This window comes from Myotis lucifugus, unplaced genomic scaffold (assembly GCF_000147115.1).
Source record: "Myotis lucifugus unplaced genomic scaffold, Myoluc2.0 scaffold_24, whole genome shotgun sequence".
NCBI lineage: Eukaryota > Metazoa > Chordata > Mammalia > Chiroptera > Vespertilionidae > Myotis > Myotis lucifugus.
The window spans coordinates 9,614,483-9,627,036 of record NW_005871072.1 but is presented as its reverse complement, the minus strand read 5'-3'; the positions used below and the strand labels follow the sequence as shown (position 1 = coordinate 9,627,036).

The 12,554-nt window shown below is 46.0% G+C and overlaps 1 protein-coding gene across 1 annotated transcript in view; it reads right to left on the bottom strand.

Annotated features, from left to right (window-relative positions):
• KCTD12 (potassium channel tetramerization domain containing 12) overlaps positions 1-762 on the bottom strand; it is a 6,443-nt gene extending 5,681 nt beyond the window's left edge. Inside the window, exon 1 of the mRNA XM_023751732.1 lies at positions 33-762. Within this exon, the coding sequence (XP_023607500.1) occupies positions 33-572 (540 nt within the window). The 5' untranslated portion in view covers positions 573-762. The remainder of the gene's footprint in view (positions 1-32) is intronic.
• Positions 763-12,554: the final 11,792 nt, after the last annotated feature.

Here is a 12,554-nt window from a genome sequence, read left to right as displayed (position 1 = left end):
GCCGCTCCCCCGGACGGCTGCGGCTAGCCGGCTCCAGCGTGGGCGACTGGCACCCCGGCCGTGGCGCCCTCCGGCTGCTCGGGCTCCGCGTAGCCCAGCGACAGCAGCTCGTCTCCCAGCGAGCCCTCCTTGGGCACCCCGCGCCTCGGGTGCGGCGGGGGCCCCGGGCCGGGCTGCTGGGGCGCCCCGAGGCGGCGCACGAGCTCGGGCAGCTCGAAGTACTCGGCCTCGCGCTGCAGCCGGCTGCGCTCGGGGAAGTAGTCGGGCAGCACGAGCTGCAAGTCCCGCAGGTAATCCAGGATGTAGCGGAAGAGGAAGCCGTCTCGGTCCAGAAAGAAGCGGCCTTTGCTGTCCCGGGCCAGCTCCTGCGGCTGCTGCTGCGTGAACATGCGCCAGAGCAGCGAGTCCGGCACCGACACCACCGTGCAGCGCCGAGTCACATAGACCTGGCCCCCCACGTTCAGCTCCAGGATATCGGGGAACAGCGGCGGCTCTGCCGAGGAGGACGAGGAGCCGCTGCCGCCCCCGCCGCCCCCGTTGGGTAATCCGCGGGTGCTGTTCGCCAGAGCCATGGCGAAGAGCTGGCCGGGCTCGGGTAGTGCAGGGAGCGGGGCCGCGCACGGGAGCTGCAGCCGCCTTTCCGGGACGTCCGCTCAGCCCGGCGCCCTGGCCACTTCCGCAGCCGGGAGCCCGGGAGCCGAGCCGTGCGAGCGCGCCGCGGTGAGCCCGGGGAGCTCCGGTGCGCTCCGCCCGCCTCGCCCGCGCGCTCCAGGCGAGTGCCAGGTCGCGCCCCGCGCGCCGCTTAAGTAGAGCCGCCCGCTCGGGGCGCGCGGCGCGCAGGAGGCGGGGGCGGCTGCGGAGCGGCGGAGCCTCGCTCCCCGGGGCGGGAGCGGGGCGGGGGAGAGGGGAATCGATTTGCATTTTAAACGCTGAAGCCGCGCCCGGCCGCTGGCTCCACCCAGACTCGCGAGCTCGTGGGGGCGGGCCGAGTACCGGTTTCTCTGCTCCCCGCCCCGCGCTCCAGCCCCTGCCCACTCCCACCCAACTTTCTTTCTTGACCCAAGTGAGCAGACACAGCTGGTACCGGCCCCTGCAGGAGGGGAGCCTGCTTCGGAGGGGTGGTCACCACACCCCCTTCCCGTCCCAGCCCCACCCGGCGCCGGGGGACTCTGGAAGGAGGACGTCAACTTCCCGGCTCCCCGGCGTGGGGAAGTGGGCGGCGGCCTCCGGAACCGGCCGCTTTCAGCACTGGGGCTGTGGCACTGCCCTAGTCGGTGGTCGCGTTGCTGAAAGTTCTCGGGAGACAAAACATCTGCAGAGACGAGCGGGCCGCCCCAGCCCAGAGGCAGCCACTGGGTTCGCATTGACGAGTAGCCAGGAAAAACCCCCTGGAAACAAAAAGCAAGCTAGCCTCGGTGACCTGCCATAGGACGCTCTCCGATGGTTTACTTTCTGGGTTAAGATCGGGCAAACGCATTGGTTGGGAGACCTCTGAATTGGAGGAAGTACGAGGAAATGGCAGCGGGGCACTTCGGTGAGGAAAAGGAGTGACTTCGCGGTGCCTTCCCGGGAGAGCGACCTCCTCCCGCAGCCTCCGCTTTTGAGGCCCGGCGGAAGGAGTCTAGCGAGGCCGGGAATGCTCCGTCTCCCGGTCTCTCTCAACCCTTGCTGAGTCGCGCCATAAAACTCAGAGGTTTTGCGGATCTAACGTAATTTACAAAAACTACCTTTCGGTCCCTGCGTTGTTAACCTCCCAAAGGTCCAAGCGACCCCGCTCTCCTGCGCGCCTGGGTCATTCATTCCGTTCAGTCCTTTCCAGGTTCCCTCTAGTCTCAGGGCCTTACACTTGAAGTCCTTTTCCTAAATCGCCTCTGGCCTTCTAAGGCCTGCTCCCTGCACATTGGCATTCACCTGTCACATTGCAGCCCCGAAGACTCCGCCTCCCCCAGGAAGCCTTCCCTGGCTTCCCAGGCGGGGCGGGGGGGGGGGGGGCGCTTCCGGATTGCTCCTTCCACGTGCCCCGCCTGAAGCGCAACTCATTGTGAAATTTCATATTTGTGATTATCTGATCTCTGACTTCGGTAAATAAAATAAAGTGTTCCTGAGCGCTGCAGAAAAACGGGCACAAAAGAGGGTAGTGAAGGATGTTAAGAAACCGCCAGGTCAAGGAATATTTGTTGTGCACCTGCTATTTCCCAGTTGGTAAAGAATGCAAGGTTGAACAAGCCCCCAGGCAGCGTTCAGTGTAACCTGGGAGGCAAAGGGTCAGAAGTCTGAGCAGGGATCAGACCAGCTGGAAGTACAGACCGTCAATTAGGGGTGAGATCTTTGTTCTTGATAATAATGTTTGTTTACCCTTTAGTGCAGTGATGGTGAACCTTTTGAGCTCGGCCTGTCAGCATTTTGAAAATCCCTAACTTAACTCTGGTGCTGTGTCACATATAGAAATTTTTTGATATTTGCAACCATAGTAAAACAAAGACTTATATTTTTGATATTTATTTTATATATTTAAATGCCATTTAACAAAGAAAAATCAACCAAAAAAACGAGTTTGCGTGTCACCTCTGACACACGTGTCATAGGTTCGCCATCACTGCTTTAGTGTAACTACCCACTGAGATTTACAGTCTCCTTGTGATTATGTGTCATTTTTATTTTGAAATGTTTATATCTGCTGAACAATTATTCATGTCACTGTGCTGAAATAAGATCAAGCCTCAAACTAGTTCACTTAATTGCAAGTACAGATTTTGACACTGAGTAATTTGATCACTCTTTTTTTGTTTGTTCTCCGTGATAATAAATGACATAAAAATTCCAAGTTCCAATGCTGAATTTCTAGGTGGTTGTGCTACTACTATTTGTTGTATCAGTGGCACCGGTTTGACAAAACCAGTTTCTTTCCTATGAATCTAAGAAAAGGCTTGTTCGTATCAATTCTGTACATATTTTTGTACCGTTACTTTGCTCATTATATCAGCAATCCCTGTCAGGTCTGCCTTCCGAACACTTGCAGGCTATTAACATGTGGCACCACCTCCCTGCCACCACCCCGGACCAAGCCGCCTATCACCTCTTGCCTGGATTAGTGCATCCGTGGCCTCCTAACTACTACTACTTCCACCTTTGCCCCCTACAGTGTTGTGTGTGTGTGTTTATCACCAGAACAAAAGAAGGGATCCTATTATAACCTAAGTCAGATCGTCTCACTCTACTCAGTGACCCTCCATGGCTTCCCATCAGGTAAAAAAACAGCCCTGGCCACCTGGCCAGTTCTGCTCAGTGGTTAGAGTGTCAGCCCCAGGGACTGAAGCGTCTAGGGTTCAGTTCCGGTCAAAGGCACATACCTCAGTGCAGGCTCAATTCCTGGCCTGGGCAGGGCTCCTGCAGGAGGCAGCCAATCAATGTGTCTCTCTCACATGAATGTTACTCTCTCTCTCTCTCTGTCTCTCTCTCTCTCTCAAAATCAGTGGGGGGGGAGGGGTGGGATATCCTCTCATGAGGATTAACAACAACAAAAAAGGGTAAAAACCAGAGTCCTTTCAGGGGCCTACAAGACTACATGATTGGAGCTGCCCCACTAGTACCTCTCAGACCACTGGTTCTCAACCTTCCTAATGCCAAGACCCTTTAATACAGTTCCTCATGTTGTGGTGACCCCCAATTTCATTGTTACAAATTGAACATAATTAAAGCATAGTGATTAATCACAAAAACAATATGTAATTATATATGTGTTTTCCGATGGTCTTAGGCGACCCCTGTGAAAGGGTCGTTCGACCCCCAAAGGGGTCGCGACCCACAGGTTGAGAACCGCTGTCTCAGACCCATCTCCCACTTTCCCAGGAGCTCCCTGGTTTTAACCACATTATCCTCCCACTTTTCTCAGGACCTTTGCACTTCCTGTTCCTTTTGCTAAAAGGCTGATTTCCCCTTGCCCTTATCTTCCTCACCTTGTTCAGGTGCCTCCCTTCTCTCCGTCTTCAGGTCTCTGCAGCCAGACCCTTCCTTGATCACCTGTTTAACATAGCACAGCCCCACCCAAGCAGCGTTCCCTTCTCTGCTTTATTTATTTCTTGTATTTCCCTGCATTAGAATATAAACTCCAAGAGATTTGGGTCTGTTTGATTCATTACAACAGCGGCCCCTCTTATCTGCCATTAGGCTTTGCAGGGTTTCAGTTTGAAAATATTAAATGGAAAATTCCAGAAATAATTTGTAAGTTTTAAATTGTGAGCCATTCTGAGTAGTGTGATGAAATCTGGGACCTTCCCACGTCATTCCATCCAAACGTGAATCATCCCTTTGTCCAGCCAGCATATTCACTCAGTATTCGCTACCCACCTGTTAGTTACTTGGTAGCCATCTCAGTTATCAGACCGCCTAGGTATCACAGTGCTTGTGTTCAAGTAACCCTGGTTTTACTCAATAATGGCTCCAGAGTGTAAGAGTTCTGATGCTGGAAATTCGGGTATGCCAAAGAGAAATCATAAAGTGGTTCTTTTAAGTGAAAATTCTCGACTTGAGGCATTTTATCATCTCACATCATCACAAGAAGAAGGGTGAGTACAGTACAATAAGATATTTTTTGAGAGAGATCACATTCACATAACTTTTATTATAGCATATTATTAGAACTGTTCTATTTTATTATCAGTTGTTAATCTCTTACTGTGCCTCATTTATAAATTAAACTTTATCATTTGCATTAAAAAGCAATATATATAGGGTTCAGTTTCAGGCATCCACAGGAGGTCCTGGAATGAATCCCCCATGGATGGGGGTGGGGGGGAGTACTGTGCATCCCCAGTGCCTAGAGCAGAACTGGCATATAATAGACATTCAATAAATATCCGTTGCTTACTCATTTGCTCCATGGATATTTATGAAGGGTCTACTATTATGTTCCAGGCAGTGTGTTAAAAAATAATCTCTGTCCTCTTAGAGCTTACAGACTTGTAGGCAGATTATACATCTATAGATAAGTAAGTTCACTTTAGGTAGAAATAAATGCCATGAAACATAAAACTTGAAGTGAGATAGAGGGCCTGAGTGTGGGGATACTACTTTGTACAGACTGGTTGAGAAGGCCTCTCCATGAACGTGACATTGAGCTGATAAGAAAGAGACAGCCATGGGAATTCTGGAGGAAGGGCATTCCAGGCAGAGAGCAAAGCAAGTTAAAAGGGGTCTGTTAGAAATGAACTTGATACGTCTTACAGTAGAAGTTTGTGTATTGTATCATCTGCTTATATCCTGTGAATCTCCGGAGGACCCTTGAAGAGATCAGTACAAGCTCAAATGTGAGAGATACTGCATGCCTAGACCTAAGCAGCATACTACCTTCCTGCTCCACTTGGCGTAACTTTCATCCACCATAAGCTAGCCTACTGCAGGGAGTCATTGGTGTTTCCTTATAGAAGTCTTCCCTGTGGATAAGAGGCATAATAATGAATGAAATGTGCTGATATGAGATTGAAAGAATAATTTTCTGGTTGATTTTGTATGTTCTTTTTGTTTGTTTGTTTTTGCTTTTTTGCCTGGTTGGTGTCATGAAATTCAAGAGGAACTATAATTATGGAACGTTAATGTTGGAACTTAAGCACCTGAGTGTTTGTTTATAAGGGAAGGAAGGACAAGAAGAAAGCCATAGTTTCTTCAATATGTTAAATATGCTCATTGTCAGGGGGGAGTGGAGGATGTGGGAAACCACAAGTGACTCTGTGTACTTTCTTAATAAGAGACAGAACTTTGTGTTTTTAACCTAAAGGGTAGGGTACAGAAAACATCTGGGGTTCCTCATCTCATCTGATTGGTTTCTCCTCCCCCACCTACTACCTCCTCTTCCAATCAGCTTGCCCTCTCAGCCCACCCCTAATTCATTTAGTAAATATTCTGCACAATAAAGATTTGACAAAGGAATGAGGAAGATTAAGAGAAATATAACGTTAAATGGGGAGGAAGAACTGGGGTGAAATGAAGTGAGCACCCCTGGGAGTGAGTTAATTTATGTGAAAGCGACCTGTAAGCTGTAAAACACCATTCAAGGGTCAGAATCATGAATTTCTACCACCTATCATGGTGCCTGGCAAGTCTGCTCAATTAATACCGTATAAATAAGTGAATGGCAAACGCATTCAAATGAATGCTGTGAGGAAAGGGGAGAAGAAACAAAATTAGAAATTGTCCCAAATAAACATTAGTTTACTTATCATCCTCCCAATGTGTGTGAATCTTCTCTGTATGCAGGCTTTAAAAATCATTGACTTTTTGCATTCAGAAGGAGAAAGGGATTGGAAACAGAGAGATTAAATAACATTAGTTTCAGTAAATCAGGGGATAAAGTTATCTCAATAAAGATTTGGTACAAGGTATGCCAATACTTAATCTTTAAAAAAGAGAGAGAGAAAATGCTATATGAGTGACATTGCCAAAATATTAGGTCTAGAAAATAAAGAAAACCCCAATATTGCTATTATATTATTTGTATACCTAATAGAACCAGGGAAACAAATGTTAGTAATGCTATAAATTTTAAATTATTTTCATATTCTTATAAATAGTATTTAAAGCTTTTCCAGGAAACAAGTAATGCTATAATAGCAAACATTTATATAGTACTTACTATTGTGTCAGCCCTGTTAATAAAATTATCCATGTAATAGCACATTTAATCCTAACAATAACTCTATGAGATTGGTTCTATTCTTACCCAATTTTGAGAAGATCTAATGAGCAAATGATAAGGGGAAGCTGAGATTTTAACCCAGACAGTAAAACTTTAGAATCTGTGCTTTTAGACACTATTTTTCACGGCCTCTCACTTCTATAAGTGTTTTATATCTGTATATATAAAAGGCTAAGCAACCATCCAACCATCCGACCGGTAGCTATGACCACCAGGGGGCAGATGCTCAACACAGGAGCTGCCGAGCTGCGGTGACTTGGCAACGGTGGTTCTTGGGTGATGCACCCAGAACCAGAGAGGAGGGAGACCGATTCCAGGGTGCATCACCCAAGAACCACCCTCTCGCAATCCAGGACCCTCACAATCGCAGGGGATATCGAAGAGCTGATTTCAGCCTCATCCCTGCAGGCCAGGCTGAGGGACCCCACCTGCCGGAGAGACCCCACTCACTGCAGATGACCTTCAAGCCTCTGCCCCGCCCCAGGTGCCACAGGCCAGGGAGGGACTGTGGGAGGTTGGCTCCAGGGCATGTCCCGCCCTTCTTGCCCAGTCCCGCCCCACCAGCCGCCTTCTAATTAATTTCCTTTCAATGTGCACGAATCCGTACATCGGGGCACTGGTGTATTAATAAATAGGTCCTATTATTTTCCCCCACTTTTCAGATGACAAAGCCAAAGCAAACAGAGGTTAGATAACCTGAACAATAAAGCACAGCTATTTATCCCTACTAAAGGGCGGGGAGGGTTTCCTAACATCCATGTGGATATACCATACAGCATTAGTAACAAGAAACTCAAAGTAGTCACCGTGAAAGAACTAGGATTAGGAAGGAGTTAAGCCCTTGGCTCTCATTTCTGTCTTCTATCGATGTCGCAATCCTGCCTCAAATAAGACTCTCTCTCCAAGGACATATTTGAGCCACAGATAGAATGGACACAGTGTTGTCCTCTTACCCAGTGCAGTCCTACACACAATAAATCTGATTTTATTTCTGGCTCTCTAAAATGCCATTATGGTTTGCAAAGCACCAGGTTTCTAGTATGTTTATTCGGTTTTGTTCTGATCTCATTAACGCGAGGCAAGGATAAAGTGAGTCCATGGAAACTGCTGAGATCTGTTTTCCAGTATTCAAAGCCAGCAGTGTGCACTGGTCTCTGGGGCTTGCAAAACTGAACTAACGTCTTCTACTGTGGCTTTACCTACCAACCTGGGCATACATATCAAACGGGGCTTCACGTGTCAAACATAACCTGGACCTCATACACACGGGTGATTCTGGGATTTCTGACCAGCTCCAGCTAATTATCAGCATCACTGATATTTTCTAAGAATTTGAAGGCCTTGGTTTCCAATTGTGGTATTAAACTTAAAGGTTACCTATGAATGTGTTCTCACATTCTATTCTAGTGCTCCACTATTCTGAGGGTTTTCATATTGTCAGGTTCGCTTGACTATCTCAGCAATGTCGGGTGGTTATTACTCAACAGTGTCACAAGGGAAGAAAGAAGCTCAGAAAGGTTAGGTGCCTGACGCTGCCGGCAGCACCACAGTGCAAAGGGCGCCTCTGGGTGGGCTGGGGTGCAGGGCTGTGATAGATGCTTTCTGGCTCCACATTCGGTGCTCTTCCCGCTCTCCAGCAGCCCCTATCGAATCGACTCAATTTAACGCCTCAAATGAGGGCTGTCACTCATAATAATCACCTTGGAGACTCTATGCTTATTTGAGAGATGTCAGAACCACTCACCGTTTCTGGCATATCTGATTAGGAATTTTCTTCAGAGCCAGTTTACGCAAGAACATCATACCATTACTTTGTACTTCTGCCAAATTGTGGATTGATCTCTTTTTACAAGGCTGTGAAACAGGGCACCTCGCTGCAGGCCAGCCCACATGCCTGGGAATAAATGAGGACAGAGCCAGTTTTCATGAGTGTGAAGCCAAGGTGATGATTATCGGGTAGTCACCTTTTGACATTGGGCTTCAAAGATCTCATCCCTGGAGTTCTCTAATGTGCTGAATAGTACTGAGTTTAGGTTACGCAGAAAGAAGGGCTGATTCAACTGCGGAGACTTTAATACGTGGTTCCAGAAAGTCTGCATATTTTTTCACTGTGAGGTTTGGACAAGAAGCCAAGCCACTGGCTAGACTATAATGGGCGACTTCTTATGTAATTGTAAGATCATTTGCTTGATATAATTAAGGGGGAAAAACTATATTTCCCCAGTTTGCTTTCCAGTTACTGCAGAAATGTGCACGATTTTTCACAGTAGGGAAATGGCCTCAAACTATGCTAAACGTTAAATGTATATTACTTAATATGATTTCTTTTCAGAAAATAAGTTTCTTTTTCTACAATGAAGTATAGATGAGAAAAGCATGGGCTTTGGAGTTGGATAAACCTTTATTCTTCTCCTGGATTTGTTACTTTAAAATCTAGGATATTGAGCAAACTTATGTAAATATTCTGAACTTCAGCTCTTTATCTTAAAATGGAGCAAAAAAACCGTCCTTGTAAGATTAAATGAGATGATACAAAGTATTTCACTTCACATCATATACATAAGTTTCTGCCTGCACTTCTATCTTTTTTTTTTAAGAATAGTTGGTATACAATATTATATTAGTTTCATGGGTACAGTATAGTGATTCAACATTTTAATACCTTGCATTGTGATCACCCACTAATTTTAGTAATCATCTGTCACCTTGCAACTTATCACAATATTATTCACTATATTCCTCTTCACCTTTTTTCCCATCACCCACCCGTTCCCCTCTGGCTACCATCCCTTTGGTCTCTGTTTCTATGAATCTGTTTTTGTTTTGTGTGTTTGCTTACTTTGTTTTGTTTTAGATTGTGCATATAAGTGAAACCATATGTTATTTACCTTTCTCTGGCTTATTTCACTTAGCATAAAACTCTCTAGGCCAGCCGTGGGCAAACTACGGCCCACGGGCCGGATCCAGCCCGTTTGAAATGAATAAAACTAAAAAAAAAAAAAAAAAAAAGACCGTACCCTTTTATGTAATGATGTTTACTTTGAATTTATATTAGTTCACACAAACACTCCATCCATGCTTTTGTTCCGGCCCTCCGGTCCAGTTTAAGAACCCATTGTGGCCCTCGAGTCAAAAAGTTTGCCCACCCCTGCTCTAGGCCCATCCATGTCACCACAAATGGCCTAAATTTCATTCTTATATATTGTCGTGTGAGATTCCATTGTGTATCACATCTTTATCCACTCATCTATCAATGGGCACCAAGTTTGCTTCCATATCTTGGCTAGTATAAATAATGCTGCAGTGAACATAGTGGTACATATATCTTTTCAAACTAGTGTTTTTGTTTTCTTCAAATACCCAAAGGTAGAATTGCTGGGTCATATGGTAGTTCTATTTTTAGTTTTTTCACAAATCTCCATACTGTCTTCCATAGTGCCTGCTCTTCTGTAACCCAGTTCCTTCTTCAGTGTGCTTGCCTTGGCCTTTCGCTAGTTTTCCTTATCTTTCTCTTGGGTGACGTTGCTTCAGTAGTATCTAAAATGGACAAGGTACATGACATTTCAATTGCAGTTCCCCATTCTTCCCAGTAATCACTCATTTCTAACACAAATTTTCTCTCTGGTTGAAAATTTAATCAAAATCCAGATAGTTTGGAACTCTCCGTTTCAGAACTTATTTCTCAGCCTAGACTTTGCAACTCGAGTGACAATCAGTAAAATTGTTTACTTTTATCTAATTAGAAATTTAGTCATTGGCAATGTCTTGAAGGTAAAGTCTAGGGGGTGAAGGGCAGGGGTGCTACAAAGGGGCCTAAAAACAAGTGTCCTTAGACTCCAAAGAGAGTGGCTTCCTCTCTGCTCCCAACCGAGGGGCCTGAACCAGGAAATGATGAAGAACTGAGCCTAAAACAGGCACAGCAGCCAGAGCACCAACGGCAACAGCAACTGTGGTGTCCCCCTACAGCTCCCAGGCTGCAATGGGTTCACAGAGAAAGAACACATGTGCACGCTGCACAGGAAACAGACGCTTTATATGATTGTAGCAGATGTTACCAGAAGGCATGTCAACAGCACAAGAGAGGGTTAGCTTCTCTTTACACTGTATTCAACGTGCCTCCAAATATTTATGAAGGGCCTGCTTATGTGCCTGATCTCGCTGGCCGTTGTGGATGGCTGCCACAGGTCCCCGGCCCAGGAGAATCTGCACAACATCAGAGTGAGTGGCCAGCAATGGCAAGAGCCACAAACAGTTCCACGTGTCACATGCGAAGATCATAAGGAGGGAAGTTACCTTCCCGTGTAAAGCAGAGTTCTCCAAAGAAACAGAACCAATAGGATGGATATCTATATCTATGCATAGACATAATTGCAGAGAGAGAAATCGTTTTATTTTAAAGAATTGGCTCACTTGATTGTGAGGGCCAGTAAGTCTGAAATCTGCAAGGCATGCCAGCTGGCTGGAAACTCAGGCAAGGGTTGAAGTTGAAGTCTTGAGTCTAAACCTGGAGGGCAGGCAGGCGGGAAGACTGCAAACCCAGACAGAGTTTCTATGTTACCTTCTTCAGATGAAATGCCTTCTTCCCTGGGAAACCTCAGTTTTTTGTTTTTCCTCCTCAGTTTTTTGTTCTTATGGCCTTCAATTGATTGGATGTGGCCCACCCACATTATCCAGGCTGATCTCCTTTACTGAAAGCCAACCAGTTGTAAATGTTAATCACATCTTTAAAATACCTTCAGAGCAACATCTAGACTAGAGTTTGACTAAACAACTGGGCACCATAGACTAGCCAAGTTGACACATAAAATTCACCATCATACTCTTTAAACAGTGTTTCATTAGAGATGAAACAGATGCTTCTGAGGAAAGATGCCTGTCCATCAGCAAGAAGCCACGGCTTCGTAAGCTGTAAAGAAATGATGCTACACTCGTGTTTAGTGTAAGAGCACCTGCGATTACAAGTGTAGCCCATAGTCACTTCGTTCTTAGGACCAAGTGGATTTTCAAACAGACTTGTGGAACCCAAGCTGTTTGTTAACAGGAGCCACCTGAGTGGTTCCACTCACAGCTTTATTAGTATGGGGGTGAGGGAGACCCTAACTTTATTCATTGTGCCATGAGCAGAATAAACTAGGTGTTTGGATGCATTGCATTGGGTACCTAAATTAGCTCACTTACTAATGAATTATTCTCTTGATTATGCATCATTTATTGACTCTATTAAAGGGGCATGAAGAATCATAGAGGAAGGAAGCATTTCATGATGAAACTGACAAAGTCCAGTCCCCTTCAAAAATCACTTTTCTGCCCTAACTGGTTTGGCTCAGTGGTTAAAGCGTCGGCCTGCGGACTGAAAGGTCCCAGGTTCGATTCCGGTCAAGGGCATGTACCTTGGTTGCAGGCACATCCCCAGTAGGGGGTGTGCAGGAGGCAGCTGATTGATGCTTCTCTCTCATCGATGTTTCTAACTCTCTATCCCTCTCCCTTCCTCTCTGTAAAAAATCAATAAAATATGTTTTTTTAAACTCACTTTTCCGACCCACTAGTACCTTTAATCTCTAGGCACTATATGAACCAAGTGTAAAAGGAGTGACCTTTTCTACCCATAAATGGGAGACAAACAAATGTTGTTCTGCTTTCCAAGGATAGAGAAAAAATGGTTCCCAGAAAATAGAGACTGGAAAACTCGACATTCCCTTTCCAAAAAACTCCAGAATGGGTTATTAAACTTTGCTTAGGAGCTTAAAACAAAGAGAGAATGAACAGTGACTTTTAGGAGACAGTATGGGGCAGGTCACCTCGAGTCAGGTCAAACAAAAACCTTTCCTCCTTGGGCAGCATTGGTAATCTCAGGAGTCCATGG